Source organism: Protopterus annectens, chromosome 2.part1 (genome assembly GCF_019279795.1).
Source record: "Protopterus annectens isolate FY-2018-M chromosome 2.part1, PAN1.0, whole genome shotgun sequence".
NCBI lineage: Eukaryota > Metazoa > Chordata > Ceratodontiformes > Protopteridae > Protopterus > Protopterus annectens.
The window spans coordinates 558986708-559007005 of record NC_056729.1 but is presented as its reverse complement, the minus strand read 5'-3'; the positions used below and the strand labels follow the sequence as shown (position 1 = coordinate 559007005).

The 20298-nt window shown below is 39.0% G+C and overlaps 1 protein-coding gene across 1 annotated transcript in view; it reads left to right on the top strand.

The window, feature by feature from the left end:
• The window catches only part of POLR1A (RNA polymerase I subunit A), a 2269619-nt gene that overhangs the window by 1339425 nt on the left and 909896 nt on the right, over positions 1–20298 (top strand). The window contains exon 21 of the mRNA XM_044062330.1: positions 7623–7705. Coding sequence (XP_043918265.1) covers positions 7623–7705 — 83 coding nt within the window. The remainder of the gene's footprint in view (positions 1–7622; positions 7706–20298) is intronic.

Here is a 20298-nt window from a genome sequence, read left to right as displayed (position 1 = left end):
AGTCTATCAGGTTTAGGAGACATGATCTGCCTTTTACAAATCCGAACTGGGTGGGGTCCAGAGTTTGGAGATTACCAATGTCTTTGTTTATAAGTTCCATGATGATACATTCCATGGCCTTGTAGACCAGGCTCGTCAGTCTAATGGGGCGGTAGTTCCCGGGGTCCGTGGTGGCTCCCCCCTTGTGGTGTGGGATAACCATTGCTGTGTGCCATTTAGCTGGCACAAAGCCTGAGGTGAGGCTATGATTGAACATGGTACTTAGGTGGGGTGCCAGTTCGTTCTGTAGTTCATGTAGAACGCAGCCTGTGATGTTGTCTGGTCCCATGGATGCTGTGTTCTTGGCTTTGGAGAGTGTGTTTTTTACCTGTGCAGCCGTGATTACAGGAACTTTGCATTCTTCCAGTATAGAGATGGGCTCTTTAGGGGGTGAGAGGGGGGGTAAAGTTAGCACTGAACCTATCTGCCAGGATGTTGGCAATTTCAGTTGGGTCTGTATATTTAGTGCCATTGTGCTGTAACTCAGAGCAGATCTGAGTGTTGCCATTGAGATTCTTGACATAGCTATAGAATGCTTTGTGGTTGTCTTTAGAATCAGTGGCAATTTTGTTTTTGTAATTAGCTTTGGAGTATTTTATCAGGGATTGCAGCTTCTTACTGAGGCTGACCAGGGAGCTCCTCCACTCGTGGAATTTTACTCTTTTGCAACAGTTTCTTCCTTCTGTTGTACAGTTTGTTTATGGCAGGGGACCACTAGATTGGCTTCCTTTTTTGGGAGGATAGCATCTGGATTCTGTTTGGGATAGCATGATCCATGCACTCATGTAAGTGCTTATAAAGTGCAATTGTGTAGGATTCAGTAGTTGTAACTGTATTGTCCATTTGCATGGGTGTCATGAAGTTCACCACTTCTGTCTTAAGAAGCATAAAGTTGGCTTTGGAGAAATGTTTTATCATGGTTTCCTTAATGGGGGGTGGGGGCAGGATGTGGATATCTAGGGTAATTAGCTTATGGTCGGATCAGACCAATGAGGCGTGGACTTCAGGTGTGGAACACCGGTCACTCATGTTGGTAATGACTAGATCTAGGATATTGTTGTCCCTGGTGGGGGTATGGATAAGTAGATCCAGGGCATTGGAGTTTATGAATTCCAGAAAACGTTGAGCGAAAGAGTTGGTACATGAGTAGTTTTCCCAGTTAATGGTGGGGTAGTTGAAATCGCCCATTATTAGGGTGTTTGGTTGAACCCTAATATTTTCAGTACATCAAGAAAAGAGGAGTGGGACTCCTGGGGCATGGTGGGTGATCTGTAGCAAGCTACAATTTGGATTGCAGTTTTTCCCAGAGTTAGTTGCACTTGAATAACCTCGGCTGCATTATGCTGAGCAACTAGCCTGGAGGTGTGGATATACTTAATGAATATGGACACACCTCCGCCTTTGGTGTTCCGGTCCAGGTTACATGGCCAAAAAGTGTGGTATGAGTTATAGCCTGGTAGTGCAGGGATGCTCTCTGGAGCTTTGAACCAGGTCTCAGTCACTGCACAGATATCGAAGTTCTCCATTTTAAGGAGTGCCTCGAGTGAGTGCATTTTGAGATTTAGACTTCTAGCATTGAGTAGCATCACCCTCAGTTTTTGCTTGCCTGCTCCAGGTACGGCGGTGAATTTGTCATTTGAACCTTGGCTAAAAAAAGGCACTATAGGGGCAGCAAGAACCTTAGCCAGTATCCGGATTTCCAGGGGTGACAGGTGCAGGCCATCTCTGGCAAAGCATCGTGGTCTGACAACCATGTCATCCCAGGCAGACAGATACTGGATCCATTTAGAATGGCACCAGAAGCTTAGCCAGTTGCTGAAGTCAATCATTTTGTCCTTGTACTGCGGCATCATTCTGGGTGATGGCAGAATGCTCCTCAGGGCTAGGGTCATAACTGCCTGAGCTACAAGATCGGAGAGCTCTTCCATGTCTCTTTTCATGTAGTCCAGGGAGGTACATCTTAGGTCGTTCATACCAACATGGACAATGACAGGGTCATATTTGTACTTGTTGTGGAGTGACCTGAGTGCATGGGTTATGTGTAGATCCTAGCACCCGACAGGCAGCTGACAGTAACCTTCACCTTGTTTAGTCTGGTGAGTGGCACATCGGTGTGCCTGACTATAGAGTCACCTATGACTAGTGTGTTGGGTACGTTGTTTTGCCTTATTGGCTGTGGTCGAGTGGCACACTGAGTCTGCGGGCTATGTGTCATTTCGGTTGTGTTGGGGGGTGGAGGTTGTTTGCATTTCTGCTTTGGAGGTCTCTGTTGCTTGAGCAGATTATTATTGAGAGCCTCCGTGAATGTTTTTGTGTTTCTATGTGTGGATTTTGGTGGTGTAGATTTAGTGAGACTATGTGATGAGTGTGGTGTGATGCAAGTGTTTACCTTCTCCTCTTGACTGTGAAGTTCAGTCTTGATTGGAGAGAGCTTTACCTCCAGTTTGGCTAGATAAGTGCATCTCTCACAGGTTGTAGTGTTGGGTGGTAGGAGGAGAGGGTTGTCTGTGTACATGAGGCAATTTCTACATTGCCCCAAGATGCCCAGATTCATCAGATAGACAGGAGAGAACAATGGGAGCTGACCCTTGGACATGCCTGAATAAAAAAACTATTTTCCTCTAGATAAGTGAGGAAAGGTGAGTACAAGAGCTGTTTTTCTCTAAACAAGTGAGGAAAGTAAGTACCAAAACTGTTTTCCTCTATGTAATGAGGAAGGTTGAGTGCTGTAGTAATTAGTAGGTTATTTAGTGTTTACAAGTTCCGAACAAGGGTAATTCTGTAGGGTTGGCTGGGGAATTGAGAGTGGAAGGGGAGGAAAGTGGGTTACAGACACATAAGCATTATCATGTTAATATGCGCAGACACACACACACACACACACACACACACACACACACACACACACACACACACACACACTTGGCATCCCAAGATAAATTCAGAATTTAGTCAGCCAAATTTAATAAGAGTTGGAAGCAAAAATGAGCAACTTTGCAGTGTTTAACTGATGTAGTGCAGTAAAATTAAATTTTCTACTAATTGCGTTTTTGACAGCCAAATTTGTGGTTGCCAGTAGCATTAAACTTAGCAAGGTCTTGCTATGTCTGGGCAATTCATATCCCATATTCCAGCTCAAAAGAATAATTTCCTTAGTTACAACTGTACTGTGTGGAATTTTTCAAATGTGCCAACGCCTTTCATTCCGAAAAAAAAGTCATATTCCCATTTACCTCCCTCTTTCCCATCAAACCTCCAGCATTTGCTGTCGACCTGTGGAGAAACTCTTTGAAGTCTGTTTGGAGTATAAAAATACTTATGCAGGCAATTCTAAGCAAAAATCCCAAACCTTCTAGGCCTTGGTGCATACTTGGAAGCAGTACAGATGCCTTTTCTTTGTTGTTTTGTATATTGCCTTTCTAGTCTATCTTCCTAATATTTTCTAACTTCCTTTGATTGATTCTTGTATTTATTATGCAATATTTTATGTAGTATACTATTTATCTCTTTTTTTATAACAGCAACTTCTGTTCTTGACTCAGCTGAAAACTTTGTCATTCATTTAGCAATCCCCTGTCCCTTTCTCTTTGCCTATACTCTGTTGTCAACCCCTGGTAGGAAAGCAGTCTCTCAAGTATAGTACAAACGTCTGCTTAGTTTCAGAACTGTAGTGGACACGTAGCACTCATTGCCACTCTGTAATATGGCACCCCACTCCCAGTCTGGCACTATAATGCTTCTTTCTTAGCCATTTATTCCCCAATTTCAGAAATGCCAGTGTGGAAATAAGTATTGACACTGCACTACTGATCATTCGGTATCTGTCAGTCGCATCCCCACAGCACCTTGTACCCAGGGCAGCTGCCTCCTTTGCCCCACCCTCATTATGCTTCTGCTTGATCTCATCCCTTTCTATTACGTTTCCATCTCTGGTTATTTGCTCCCAAAACCTTGACTCCATTGCAAGTTTTGTCCATTAAATTCGAGCCCCCCCCGCCTAGTTTTTATGCCCTACTTACAGTTGCCTGTATTGGTAAAAATCTCCTTTCTCCATTGTCATTTTGGTTTAGTTCTTGGAATATTTTCTGCTACTTTATGAATTTGATATTCTTCATGGCTGTTTTATTCTCTTTTAGGACCTGCATCCAAAATTGCATCTCCTTACCCCCCCCCCCCCCATTTCATAGGAACATGTGTATATACTCTGCAAACAATTACAAGAACATAAAATGCTTAACCATGTACACATTTAAGAAGAGAAACTGTAATGTTCTTGCTACTGTCTTCATGCACTTAACAGTGCTCATAAGTCCAGCAGGGCTAATAAATTTGTGTCAACCCATTCTGTCATCAGAACTAGCATTAAAGGTAGCCAGAGTTGTACTTTGACATGCAGTAGTTTCTCATTCCATAGACTAGGAATCCATTGACTTATGGAACCTATCCTTCCAGCAAGTCTTGTTTATTATGTGGTATAGGCCTTTAATGCATCTGTTTGTAGAACCACTGGTTTTGCAAAGAAATATGAGATCAAATAGGACTGGTTCTTTCATGGCTCAAAAAGTGAGATACAGGTCACCTCTCAGCAATCCATAGGCCATGTAGTATAGTTGTGCTAATTTAGTGGGCTAGATGAAGGTTTTGAGGCCTTTAATTTTTGTTATAAATTTTCGGGACCTTTCCATTTGAATGATGTGCTTTGATTTGTACATACCAGAGGGGACATTGCATTCAGCGACTGCTTTGATAAGGGACGGAATGACTTGTTTGGATCTTGGAAGTTATTCCCTTGGAAATGAACTGGTCCAGATAGAAGAATTTGGTTACTGTGGTGGAAACACGATGATTGAATGAGAGAGTGTTATCCTCATACGTACCTGGGCATCTTATGACTGTATCTTTTTAAAGAGGAGTACCATTTATAACACATGGGGCTGTGAGCATCTTCGCAAACACTGCTATGCTGCATTTTTTCTTGTAGTTTGAGACAATTTTGATACACCGTGTTTTGGTGTATTCCAGCCATAGCTGGAAGTTGGAGCTAGTTTGTATCAGTGAATGAGTAAATAACAGTGAGCAGTTTTGTAATCATCAGGAGACTTGGTTAGCCATACTTCAGAGATATTGACATGGACTTCTGCAAAATAAATACCAAGCAAGAGAGGGCCCAGAATTCCCTGCAACACCCTATTAGTTAAAATTTGACATTCACAGAGGGAACCAGCAGCCTTCGCAATTTGAGATTGGTTGGATAGCCAATTTGCAATCCAACCATCAGTGTATTGATTACATTAAGCTTGTCTAATTTTTCATTAATACCAGCATGGATTGTTGGGTGGTAAAGTTAGCAGTAAATTTGTCTGCTAATATATTAGATATGTCCTTCGGGTCAGAATGGGTGATACTTTTATGGATGTGCTCAATGCAGTTTTGAACATTATTCCTTAATTTTCTGACAAAACTGAAGAATGTTGTGTAATTGCCTTTAGAATCTGTAATAATCTTGAATTCATGCTTTGATTTACATTTTCATATAGTGTTTTTAAGTTCCTTACTGGCATATTTTACACTTTTAGTTAACAGTTTTTGAACCTGTTTGTCTCAGCACCATTTGTATTGCTAAAATTAAAATTATGCAGTACAAGTTATATTTAACTAACCCCACATGACATGCTAGAAATACTTGTTCAAGCATAGTGACTTTTTTGTTTTTTTCTTTGTTTTCTTTTTGTTTTTTTTTTGGTCCCTCAGTCCTCATTTTTACCTGCCTATCTCCCAGTGCCCCAAGTCAACCAGCCATTCTGCTATCCCTTTGGACTTTCTGCTGTGGCCAGTCATGAACCTTAAGGATGTTCTTAGGGTGTTTGGTCATAATGTGAAGTGCAGTGAGTGCATTTATCTGCATTGGTCATTGTTTTATAACCCTACAAGACATTACATAGTTCAGTTCAAGTCAATTCTTCCTCAGTGTATATAGTAAACAATAGATTTATGTTTCATAAATGTCAACTCATAGATTTCTGTGCCACCACTGTCTGTTGTGTTTCTTCCAGGAAGTATGAATAGACTTGTACAATATTCTGTTTGTCCTTCATCTTTTGTCTGAACACCAAGAAGGATTTCACTGTCGGTCTCTACCACTCTCTGTTCCTGTCTCCTCTTGCTTCATTCTCTGGGACAGACTTTGATGCCTCCTGTATAGGACCTAATTTCTTTTGCAACTCCTGTAAACCCCACAAGTGTTTTCATCATCCGTAAATGTTCTGGTGCCATTTGGGAAAAAAATCTCAGTATGGCTGAATAGAAGAGTTTGCATCTAAATCTCCTTTGTGGGATTGCTGGTATAAACTTACTTCATTGCATCTTGGTTGCCTGTGAATGGTCATGGTCTACACAAACCCTAATTTGCTCAACCTTTAAAATTTATCCTTTTTTTCCACACTTTGGAAAGTATCTGTTCCTTTAATTCATAAGTCTGAAATCTGACAGTAATAGGTCATGGGATTTTCTTTGCCACAGGGTTAACAAACTGTATGAGCCCTCACTATCTTTGCCTCTTCCTTTGACTTATCTGTCCATTTACTGATATAATCGGTGATTACGTTTTTGCAATTAGAGCTTTCCAAGTTTTTTTCCTTTTAAAGTAAATTACAGGTTATTGCTGTATGAACAATTCTGCATTTCAGTCTTCATTCTGATGTCTTCCTGAGCCACCTCCTGTTCTAATATTTTAGTTTTTAGTTCATTATTCTCTTTCTGAAACATTGTGATGTCATCCGAATCTCCTGAGAGCACCTCTTCATTTTCTGCCACCTTTTTATTGTTTGCCTTTATGTAATCTTCTAACTTTCCACTAATTTTGAACACTTCTCTATACATCCTGACACTGTTTTCCTCCATGGTCATCTCTTCGTGCGCATTCTGATGCTGGAGGATTGCTGCCATTGCCATGTATTCTTCCAGCCTGTCTTTTGGTAATACCACTTCTTTCATCTTTTTTTTGGTTACTTCTGTTTGATTTATCTTGGGTATACATATGCTATGGAATTCAACTAGCAACTATCAAAGACTGATAATTCTACCGGCTTTTTGACCGCTTTCACTGCCTCTCAAGCTTGGAGTTCTGTCTCTGTTGGCCTTCTTGCTTGTCGCCATAGCAGATGTCCCCTGGCATTTAATTGTGTTTTGTTAGAAGAATGGTACATATACATTGCAGTCAATAGTACCAGGTCTCTTTCATCTTGTCTTTGATGTACTGGTTGCATAAGCTGCTGATTAGGTTAAAAACATTTAAGTAGATAGTGAGGGCTCATACAGTTTGTTAACCCTGTGGCAAAGAAAATCCCAAGACCTATTACTGTCAGATACATAAATTGTATAGTAGGTTACAATCATAATGTGAGTGACACAGACTGGCAGGGTTTGCTGATGACTATAACTGATTGTTATAGAAATTTAGTTTCTATGGTCTTTGCAAGAATGAGATTGCATCCAAGTTAAAAGGTGAATTATGTGAGGTAGAGCATTTTATAGAATATGTTTAATGGTGTAGTACATGTGAATTCTGTTGATTTTCCCTTCAGGAATTCTTCTTTCATTGCATGGCTGGCAGAGAGGGCTTGGTAGATACAGCTGTGAAGACTAGTCGCTCTGGTTATTTACAGAGGTAAGCGTTCTGTCTCATAATATTCTTTTTATGTTCTACCTGTGATTGTCATCTTAGTGAGCATACTTGTGTTTTGCTTATTGGTTGATTTTCCACAAACCAGTAGATGGCGGCAGTGCACTTCACCAGTGACAAAACCTGTTTTGTTTTATAACACTCTACTCTGGTCCCAAGGCTGCAGTAGTTTATGTTTAGCACAAAAGTAAGAATAAGAGTTCCTTTCTCCCCTAAGGCTGTAATTAATGTCTGTAATTGGAAGCTGTATGACATATAAGATTTAAAAAAAAAAATGAATTAGTAAACCAGGTAGCCTTGAGGTCACATAAGTTCATAGCCATGAAATTTCATGGCAAGAAATACATGTTTGCATTTCTCAGTCTAATAAAAACACGTCATTTAAATGTGTATTTTTGTAATTGCTGTTTAAAATTTATTGTTAATAACACTACATTGTCTTTCTGTTGCCATCTGTTAATGTTCTAAGCTTCTCTGCTTTTGAGAGTGGAAGAGTTTGTTGGGAGTAACTGCCAGAGCAAGGAGGTTATTTCTTATTCATAATCTCACGCTTGAATACCCCCTAGATGCAGCAAGGCGGCTTGTATTGACAGCAAATTGTTTTATCAGAGTGACTCAGCTCAGCTTAGCTCATACGATAACATGTGTGGTTTATCTCTGCCTTACAAAAAAAAAACGGCTGGAATGAAAAAATCTTGTTCAGGTTAGCTGTTAACTGTATACAGTATAGCTCATATTTAGTGCAATTATTTAAAGGAATGAAATTAAATGCTTTTTGGTCTGTTTTTTGTAAATACTTTTTATTACAGGTTTTAAAAGTGATACCATCACAATGGCTTATTGACTCATCCTTGCAGAAGTTTGTTTTCTTTACTTGGATCTTAGTGCTGTGATTTTATGTGAACATTTTAAAATAGAGTTTGAGCTGTAGAATACATGAGCAGAGTTTGATCTTAATTCATTCATCTCATATTGTGTAGATTTCAGTTGGGCTCAATAGTGGAGTAGAACACCTGAAAACTGAAACTGGAGAGGCCAGGTGCATGAAATCAGATATGCTGATACCACTTGAGAAATCAAATGTTTTCCTTCTGCTGCATCCATATTACTTCTTAGCAGGCTGTCAATCGTTGCTGCTATCCTGGGTTTTAGCATGCTGTGGCAGTGCTGGCACACTTTGGTTTTACATGACTGTGTTTCCTTACTAGATTGCGTTTTCATGTGCTGTTAAGTGCCCAGCATGCAGGGCCCTGGTCTTTGTCAGATGTCATACCAGGGAGAGACTATTCTATGCTAGCCAGCAGAAAAAGGAGAGTCAAGTTATTATTTCATCTTTGTCTGCCTTAACAAACTTTCTGATAGATGAGGCTTATTACCAAATCAAGATTATCAGTGATGCATATGGTGTACTGCCTCTGAGTCTGTGTCCTGGCTTCCATTGGTGAAATGACATCAAGTGAATGTGAATACAGGAAAGGTTAAAAGCATAGTCAGCAAACTGTATTTTAAGTCTTGACTTATAAACATAATTGGGTAACAAGGTCTGCATTGTTTCTCAGCTGTTTGCAACACTGCTTTCCCATTAAAGAGATTTTTGCAGTATCACAAGTCATCGTGTAGTTTAGGGAGTTTAAGATTGTGGGAGTTGGGCATTTACTGATAAAGCAGGAAAGCAGCTCACAGACCGACAATAAATGGGGTTGTATTAAAAATAAGCTTTCACCCTGTTCTCTAGACTTGGCCATGAAGCACTAACAGTGGACATTAAATTGCCTTCAGTCAGATTCATTTTGTTGTTTGGTTAGAGCCCATTTAGCCAGCAGACCTCTTTCATGGATAATGTGAGAGATCACATTCCAAATGCAGATTTGGGTCTGTGAGTAATAATGGCATTACAGGAGCAGAGATTAAAATGTAGTGTATGTCTCAGAAATCAGTTACTATACATGCTTGTTTGTATGAGAGAGAGCATAAAGCTGGAACTTCCACTCTCGAGTTTATGGTAACTACAGTGATTAGTTGTGCAATGTAGTGCATCCCAGAACTTGCTGAAGAAGACTTGATCAGATACTGGGTGTTAATAATGTAGGGCTGATAAAGAGCAACGCCACAGACAAGTACAACCAAGCATGAGTCAGATGTATGTTGCAAGTAAATGCCTCCCAAAGGGGAGGATATACTTAGTGATTCAAGGAGGAGGAGTGTAGAGAAGGTTAATTGGGTAAGTGGATGGGGGAGGAAGAAAACCAGAGATGAAGAGCAGGGCATACTGATTTAATACAGTCAGTGCTGCAGATTTTTCTCTATGACAAAACAGGAATAGGGGGAATTAGGCAGCGGTGTAGTAAAATGATTCATTTGCAGGAGCATGCTTTTCCATTAGATCAGGTCTGCACATCTCTGAAAGAATTTATGGCAGCATTCTTCTTCTTCTTCTTTTGGCTTTTTCCTGGTTAGGGGTCGCCACAGCGGATCACCTTGTCCGCTCATGATTGGCAGTGGAGTTTTACGGTGACGAGTTGCCAGCCTGGTGCCCAGCCTTCCACAGAAGGCACACACATGCACACACTCACACCTAGGGCCAATTTAGAGCATTCTACTGAGGAAAATATCTAAGGGTGGCAAGGGTAAGTTTCTTAGGGGAGGGTCATTAAATTATTACTTTTTCAATTTAAAGAAATAAGTACAGGTTTTAAATTATTCTTTTATTTTATATGTTTGGTTACAGTTAATGGAAACATGAAACCTACCTGTGTATTCCATATTTGTGGTTCAGTGTTAAAAGTGGATGTTTTCACATAATACTTCCAAAAATGATCAATATCAATACAAGTAAGGCATTTGTATTTTTCACTGTCCCTTCAAGCTCTGCAGGCTGTTTGCACTGCTCAAGCCTCAGTATTCTTTCTGCACTTTATAGATGAGTCAGTGTGACACAGCAAGTATTCAGTTGAAAGCCAACTTGTCTGCTTTTTTTAATAAGAGGCATAACATCATTTTCTGACAACAAGCTTTTATTGGGGAGGGGCAGCATTGAAGTGACCTTGTCTTCAAAATGGCCATTCAGAGATTTGTTTTGCTACCGTACATATGTTAAAAAATGTTGTTATAATAACAGACACAAGAAACGATGACATACTATATTAAAATCTTACCCCCTTGAAAATTCTGTTGCAGAACTTCGCAAGTATAACGTATTTTGCACTATAATCAGAAAACCAGCAACAAAAATATTGTTTAGCAAGGTCTTTCACCAGCCAGTTCACATCAAATCTGAAGAATTCACTTATTTGGCAAGACTGCCAGGATAGAGTCTGGATGTGGAGCACCTGCATTCCAGTTGCAGATTACATTATAACAGTTTAAAATGTGATTTTTAATATTTTAAAGATAATCATAAAATTCTTCCTCAGCATGAATGCTGCATGTTGCTCACAAAAAGAATACAAAACTATGCCAGGGTAATCCTCTGGCTAGGCTTGTAAAGGCCCTAGGGCCATTAGCCTAGTACACACCTATGAGCCTAAGTAAACTGCATGTCCTGTGAAGATCACCTCAAAGCCCTATCTCTATATTCTGCTTCCTACAGCCTATTGAGAGGCGATCTGTGGATGGCATACAAGGCATCCTTGGATCCCACTCCGATGGACCTCGTAGGGAATCCTCAAAACAAATAGCACCAGAATTACTTGACCTAGGGATTTGACACATTAGAGGGACAGGTATATGTCTTAGAGAATTCCCCTTTTCTGGAACAGGTTTCCCGTCTGTGTTCCCTAACCCTATTCAAGAGAAACCTGGACTAGTGCATGGAAGTTGGAAGTGCACCCCAGGTCTAGCACCTGTATCTCTAATGGAGAGAGGCAGCCAGACAGTCTTGTCCTAGCTTACATATACTCCTTAAATTAACCTCTAAGACACACAAACTTGTTGGATACAATTGGGATGTTTGGCTAGGCTTATAAAGACCCCAGTGGTCATTAGCCTCTTGCACACCTATGAACCTATGCAACTCACATGCTATCAAGCAATTATGTCATCATGCCTGGCAACTTGGTGACATAGTTCTGTGACAGGATATACTCAGTTATACGTACTGAGGGTATGAGTCTGTGGGAAAAAAAGTCAGTGTCATACCTGTCAACTTCTTAATTCATGAAGTCTGGACAGAGACTGAAATAATGGGGTGAAAAAGGCCAAAAATAGGGGCAGATTTCAAATATTGCTAGTATAAACTTAGAAATGTGTTACAATGGCAAGATTTGTGTTAGCTTGCATTTTCTAAAGAATATGAAGTGTAAAACTCAAATGTATGTCATTGTTTAGTGACTTCAGTCCTCAGTGATTTGCCAGAGAACCACAAATTTTATGAGGAACAAACCAAAAATATGAGGCAAAAATCTGGACAGGCAGAAGGATAAAAGTAAAATGGTTACTTGTCTCAATGTGGACAGAAGTTAAGAGTGACGGCTTCTGCCTCTAGAACAATGTCATCAGTACACATCTTTATGTTTTGAAGAGCACAGATATCAAGAGGTATTGGGCTTTTTTGAAAATATTATTTTGCATCAGATTATTTTATTTGTACAAAACACTCAAATAGCTACTGCACATCAGTGAAGATTTAAAATGTGTGCCTTTGAGCATTATCTTTACGGCCCCTCCCCCGACACAGACACATTTTCCAGTGTGAGAAGCTTTGCCATTACCACACTTACCAACCACAGTATACAACATTACTGATTGCAAAACAAATTGATTTAATTGTTATAGTAGGTTAGTACAAATTTTCTTTACTACAAGGGTCATTAGTAACTGGTCACTGAGCTAAAGCTGTTAACCTGACAACCTGTAAAGGCAGATTACAACTGTGATTATTCCAGTTCTCAAGGACAGAAGCCACAAAGCCTGTTTCCACAAAATAATAAGCGTGTACTATCTGACACAGTACTTCATGCCATGCTGTATATTTTAAGTTATAATTTCCAATTGAACAAACCTAAGTGCCCATTTTGGCAAAGTAAGATTGTTAGATAACAGACAAGAAGATCATGAGTAAGAAATCTACAGGCCACAGTTCTTTCTAATTCAGAGCTGCAATAATGTCTTGAATCCAATGATTTCTAATTGCATTATCATCTTTTCCTATGCCAGTTAAAACCGATGATAATTTAATGACCCAAGCCAATACGTTTGACAAAATAAACATATTTTAACAATAAGGCATGTTTTCTCTAATTCAGATAGGTTTTACAGCTCAACAGTCAGGAGAAGGTAACCTTGAATTATAAAACTCAAAACTACTGATAAGATGTGTTGCTATGAAACCCACCATCATCCCTTTCTTCCTCTGCAGTCAGAATACACAAACTTGACATGTTACTAATGAGTGTATAAAAAGGCATGCAGCCTTCTCTTAAACTTTTCCCTACTTTTAGCCCTGAAATACATGTTGGTTAGTTTTTCTAACTATTGGTATTTATAGGTTCATTGGTAAGGACTAGGACTTGCTGTCCCTGAGGGCCATTTTAAGCCTAGCTAGTTTGCATTTTAAAGGTGAGAATCAAACGGTGTACCTTGTGTCTGTGAGGTAAACATCTTAACCAGTATGCCAACCCCCAACTGGTGCATCTTCATTATGTGGCTAATGGTAGTGCAAAATAAAGAGCTTTTAGGTCTGACTTGTTTAACCCTTGTCCCTTTTTATGCAGGTCGCCCCCTATTTGGGCAGTTGCTTTCTGCAAAAAACATGAAAAATGACAAATGTCCTGAGATTTTTAGGACAGAAGTATTTCCTAAGTTTCTCTAATGGTTGTGTAAACAATTTTTATATCTGAAAACACCTTAATATGCTAGGAAACAAAAGAAACAACTCAAATTTTGTAAACACAAAGTGAAATGTAGTCCTCTGCATTGGTTGTGGGTATGTTGCCATGATTTCCATAAAAAATGTACTACTTTCAGACATCTAAAAAGGCAGCATCCCTAGACTAGTTGGATTACTTAATCTGCTTGCCCACCATGGTGACTCTTGGTCCGATGATGATGACTTTCTACAACACTTTATAGATGGCAACCCAGCAGCTGAAGGAAACACCATGTGACATAATTCTCCAGAAGCATAAGACCTAATTGTAAAATTCCAAAATATCTCTTTTTAATTACATTTAGTAAAAAGAACATTAAACACTCGTGTTTTTTTATGGTTTTGAAACATCTTTATTAAACATGACATTTTTAAAAATTGAAATAGATACACTACCAGTAATAGAAAGGTTAACAAGCCATAATATCTTTTCTATTTTATCTTCTTGCAATATATAGGTCTGGTTCGTAATGTTGATAAGACTGCATTATAAAATACGAAAGGTTCAAAATTCATAACATCGAAAACACACACACCGCTATTTTACAGGGTGGCAGCGCCCCCGCATTCCCCAGACCCTCTACATTATATGACATTGTACCACACCGGGGAAAGGGCAAGCTCCTGATCCCAGAAATATGGGCACACAGCTATTGCTCCTCTTGTTCTTTGAGATTCTCCTGCAATATTTTACCTGATGTCATCCCCTCTAAATAATTGCTTTTACTTCTTTTTCATATCTCTTTCTTATTTCTGTCATATTTTCAAATTCATTTTCATTTTATCCCATTCCCTAAAAGTTCCTTCTGAAGAATTTATCTTCCCCAATAGTTTTTGAATCATTTCAATTTCCCGTTCCTCTTTTTAACATGTAAGTAAGAAAGTGCCAGTGTTTAATTTTTACTTCATTACCCACATCTTTGTCTTAGCCTTTATTGGTGGATGATCTGAAGTAGTTACTGGATGTGTTTCAAAGCATTCAAATATCCATTATCCAGATAAATATAATTTCTATCCAGTCTGGCCCAGTTATTGTCCTTGGAGAATAATATAGAGGATGATCAGGTTGCTGATCATATTATGTGTTCAAAACATGAATGCCAACAAATTCACCTCGAGAGCAAAGCTCAAGAAGTAAATCTTGGCATCCATGTCAAGAACACATAATAAGGGGTTATGGTTGGTGAGACCATCATAATTCTTTGCAGTGCATGGAGCTTTATGTTCTCCATGAAGTACTAGTTAAAGGAAGAAATCATCAAGTGTTTTCCCAGCTTTCAGAGCTGTAAAACAGTTAGGGAGCACTGTCAAAGAGGTGGTGTAAAGTGGTCCGTTATGTTTACACCTCTCCACATCTGTCAACTGTCTAGATTTTGACATGACGTCCAGATTATTGCTTCAAAATTTTGGTTTGTTCTTCATAAAATATATTCTGCTGAATGTCATTTTGTAATCATTTCTTTGCCAAATGCACATGCTCATTTTTATTCAAGCATTTCTCCTGTAATATTGTTATTTACACCCTACACATTTTATTTTAATTCAGTGCTCTTTACTTTTTGTGTATACCTAAAGTACCATTTACATCCCTTGTTAGCATTGATAAGGCAGATAGGCTGATAAAAAGCTGCAGCTTTCACATATTCTGCTTGACATTTTCTTTGAATTTGTTTCAAACTTGGGACTTAAATACACATACTAATACTTGGTGAGGTGATTTTATATTCAGTTACTTATGCTTTTCTCATCTTGAACCCAAGTCACATTTTTCCCAGACTTTTCACTTCAATAAAAACACTCAGGAAACAAAAAACTAAATGCATTTTAAACCCTCATTAGCTTTTAATTCACAGCAAACATACAAAACTGAATATACTTTACAAAACAGGAAGTTACCCCTCCATATGTGGACAGTTGGCCCAAACAGTTAGCTTGTACCCACAGTCTTTACTTATTCTAATGTTAGGTTTAGTCAAACTGAAAATGTTTGATAGAGCCTGTGTTCCCTCTTGCATGGATATCGTCTGTTCTTGTTTTATCTCTTGTTTGTCACCCAGATGTGAAAAGCAATTTTCATATGGTCAGTCAACTGTTAGCTTTAAGAAAAAATATATACTTAGGACTCTTAGATGAATAAACTAATTTGTGCACAGTTATATTTATTGCATCTGAGTTCTAATCCACGGGAATAAATGCAGCCAGGCAACAGTTACATAAAAATAAGAACATGTCTTTAAGTGGGCTGGAAGCACTGTGGAATGAAATAGGAGTTGGAATATAGTGACAGCCAAGTGGATAAAGTGCAAAAAAGATGTGTCCAGCACTTGCTTGTAGGTTGGTAGTTGCATCTGTCCACCCTTGCCCCACTGTCATATGACTGTGGAAAGATTGTGTATTCCCTTATTCTGTTTTTTTATCTTTATTCGCCTTGAAGCCCAAATATTTTCATATATTTATCTTAATTTCTTGCTTCTTTAGATATTCTGTCTTCTCCGCCCCCCATAATATCTTTCTTACTAAATGGCAGATTCCAGTTGTAGAGAAAAACAACTTGATTGAAAAGAAAAATAAATATATATATTACTGGTATTGACAGCCATGGTTATTGTTAGCATTTTGGTTATTACTGCATCTGTTGTTATTGTTGATGCCACTGGGCATTGTGTGTTTAGTGCTATTATTACTCTGTATTGTTTGCAGTTATTAATTCTGCCTTCATATATTACTGTGGGTTAATCTTGTTATTCTCCTGACATATGTAATAGTATGTAACAAAAACATTGAAAAGCAGAGTGCATTAGGCCATACCATTTGCAAACCAGGTGTAGCCACAGAATTCTCCCAGACACTAACATCCTACAGGAAGGACTAACACAGACAAATGACTGGTGCCAAATCCACGGCTTAAGGTTCAGTGCCAAGAAATGTGTAATAGTACCCTTTGGAAAGTTAGTGACAGTAGGAAATTACCTCATTGATAACACACCCCTAAGAGTAGAACCCATAGTCAGGGATTTGGTTATGTATGTAAGTAGTTACCAGGCTTCCATCCAGCATTTGTCTAAAGTAGTAAAAAAATTATTTTGTGTTGCTCAGCTTATAGGAAACAGCATGGCATCTAGGTCCAAGGAAGTTATTGTACCACAGTATTCTGCCTCCATCAAGCCCATCATTGAGTACAATGCCTCCTTCTGTATTTATCTGAGCAGGTACGTGCAACAACTGGGACATCCACAGAAACAGTATGTCCTTTGCAGATTGCCTCAAAGACATATCTGTATTCTGACTGTTGAGAAGAGTTCTATGCCTGGCATAAAAGGCATCCTTGGATCCCACTGTGATGGACCTTTTGCATACCTGTAAAATGAATAGTATCAGAATTTCTCTATCTAGAGATTTAAACTTTGCTTATGACATAAATAGGACATGTTGTTTGGACAAGTATGTGTCGCAGAGAATTCCTCTTTTCTAGAATAGGCTTCCCATCCACATGAATCAGAGTTCTTCCCCCTAACCATGTTTGAGACACCTGGACTAGTGGAATTGAGATCGGAAATATACCCCAGGTCTAGCACTTATGTCTCTAATGGATAGGCAGCCTGTAAATCTTGCCCTGTCTTCCATATCACCCTTAAAATAACCTCTAAGGCACATAAACTTGTGGAATGCAACTAGGATGCCTGGGTAGGCTTATAAAGGCTCCACTGGTTGTTAGTCTAGTATGAACCTATTTAACAGATTTGTTTTCTAAGCTTTTCACCAACAGGCATGCAGTTAATGTTTTTTTTCCGTAGCTGAGCTTATACTGTATCCTATCTTCAGCAAAAAAGTATGCAGTTGGAGACTGAAACACAGCCTCATCTCCTGGACATCCATCTAACATCTGCACTGAATGCCTGCCTTCAGCAAAAAAGAATACAGAGTATGGATTTCAAAGCTGGATGGATAAAAACAGAACACCATTCTGCTTTTCAGGTATTAAATTGTCAAGAGGTTAGAAAAGAGAGAGAAAGCTGATAGGATATGAAGGAAAAAATGTCATACCTCTTAAATGTACCTCATTGAGGTGTGCTTCTTATCTTGAGTTCTAAAATGTCCATGTTCCTCGCAGTTCCACATTGAAAGGCTCTGCCACACATTCTTAAAACTTATACCCACTGTAAATAATACTGAGTTACAGTGGATATAAAAAGTTTACACACCCCTGTTAAAATGCCAGGTTTTTGTGATATAAAAAAATTAGACCACAATAAATCATTTCAAAACTTTTCCCACCTTTAATGTGACCTATAACCTGGATAATTCAATTGAAAAACAAACAAAACTGTTAGGGGGAAAAAATATTAAAAATAAAAAATATACAATAAGCTGGTTGCATAAGTGTGCCCACCCTTAAACTAATGCTTTGTTGAAGCGCCTTTTGATTTAATTACAGCATTCAGTCTTCTTGGGTAGAAGTCTGTCAGCATGGCACATCTTGACTTGGCAATGTTTGACCACCCTTCCTTGCAAAAGCACTCCAAATCTGTCAGATTGCGAGGGCATCTTTTGTGCACAGCCCTCTTCCAGTCACTCCACAGATTTTCTATTGGATTTAGGTCTGGGCTCAGGCTGGGCCATTCCAAAACATTAATTTTCTTTTGGTGAAGCCATTCTTTTGTTGATTTGGATGTATGCTTGGGGTCATTGTCATGTTGAAAGGTGAAATTCCTCTTCATCCTCAGCTCTCTAGCAGACACCTGAAGGTTTTTGGCCAAAAGTGACTGGTATTTGGAATTGTTCATAATTCCCCCCACCTTTACTGAGGCCGCAGTTCCAGCTGAAGAAAAGCAACATCAAAGCATGATACTGCCACCACCATGCTTCACCGTGGGGATGGTGTTCTTTTGGTGATGTGAAGTGTTGTTTTTGCGCCAAACGCACCTTTTGGAATTGTGGCCAGAAAGTTCAACCTTGGCCTCATGAGACCATAACGCATTTTCCCACATGCTTTTGGGAGACTTGATGTATTGTTTTGCAAATTTTAGCTGGGCCTGGGTATTTTTCTGTGTAAGAAAAGGCTTCCATCGTGCAACCCTACCCCATAGCCCAGACATATGCAGAATATGGGAGATTGTTGTCACATGTAGTACACAACCAGTACTTGCCAGACATTCCTGCAGTTATTTCAGTATTGCTGTAGGTCTCTTGGCAGCCTCCCTGACCAGTTTTCGTCTTGTCTTTTCATCAATTTTGGAGGGACATCCAGTTCTTTGCAATGTTACTGTTGTCCCATATTTCTCCTCTTTTTGATTACTGTTTTCACTGTGTTCCATGGTATATCCAATGCTGTGGAAAATGTTTTTGTATCCTTCTCCTGAGTGATACCTTTCAACAATGAGATCCCTTTGATGCTTTGTAAGCTCTCTGCAAACCATGGCTGTAGCAAGCAGCTGAGTAAATGTCAGAAAAATCCTACTAGGACAGCTGAACTTTATTTGGGGTTAATCAGAGTCTCTTTAATTTATGGCAGGTGTGTACCCAAGAAGACTGAATGCTGTAATTAAATCAAAAGGTGCTTCAACAAAGTATTAGTTTAAGGGTGTGCACACTTATGCAACTAGTTTATTGTACATTTTTAATATTTTTCCCTTAACAGTTTTGTTTGTTTTTTAATTGAATTGTCCAGGTTATAGGTCACATTAAAGGTGGGAAAGGTTTTGAAATGATGTATTGTGGTCTCATTTTTTATATCACAAAGACCTGGCATTTTAACAGGGGTGTCTAAATTTTTATATCCACTATATATTACTACATCCAAATAATGTTTTATAAGTATAAAGTGATATATTTTAACCATCCTAAGAGCTTCTTAGTTGAAGTTTTTAGTAAATGTTCCACATTTTGCCTGCTTGTTCAACTTTGTGAAGTATAGTGTTCCACATTATGGAGATGGCAGGTTAAGAGCTATGAGTAATGGCATACCCCCTCCTCTCTTTCAAGATGCATTTTTTTAGTCAAAGAAATAAGAACTTTGGAAAGGAAAACAACTTGCCCAAAGGCTAACAGAAGCCCTCAGATGGGCTCACTCCCCTGCATAGACTGAACAAAGGAATTCCAATGCCCTCCCTTCCAACAAGAGATATATACTGGGGAGACTTGTATATATAGAGGTCAGACTTTCAGAAGATCATTCATGTTTTTTCAGTCCTACTTGGATTGCTGCCAGTTAACATTCAGACTTTGAAAGAGCTTTGCTGAAGAGCTAATACAGTACTATAGTTTATGAAACAGGAACCAAAGACTATGATATTGTATATTATTAATATTGGAACCGGCCAACGCATTTGGTAAATCCACTCTCAGTGAAGGAAAGTAAAGTGTGCCTGAGAGGGGCATTTAACAAAGTCCTTGGTACTGAATTGGACTTTAGCATACAGAGGAGCCAGCCTTGATGTGTAAACAATTATTTTCAGTTTGGTGGATCTACGAGAGAGAGAGAAAGAGAGTGGATACAGAAAGCATGACTATTTCACAGTGCTCAACAAAACCCAAAAGTTGTGCTAATAAACTCATGGACAATTTAATTATAGTGCTTGTGTACTTGCAACCTAGAACTGATGTATTTTTTCTCACTTTCCAGCAGTTTCATTTTTATTAATTGATGCCCAGTCAGAATTAAGATAATTTATTTGGACAGGAAGAAATGGAAACAGATGATCCACTGTGGCGA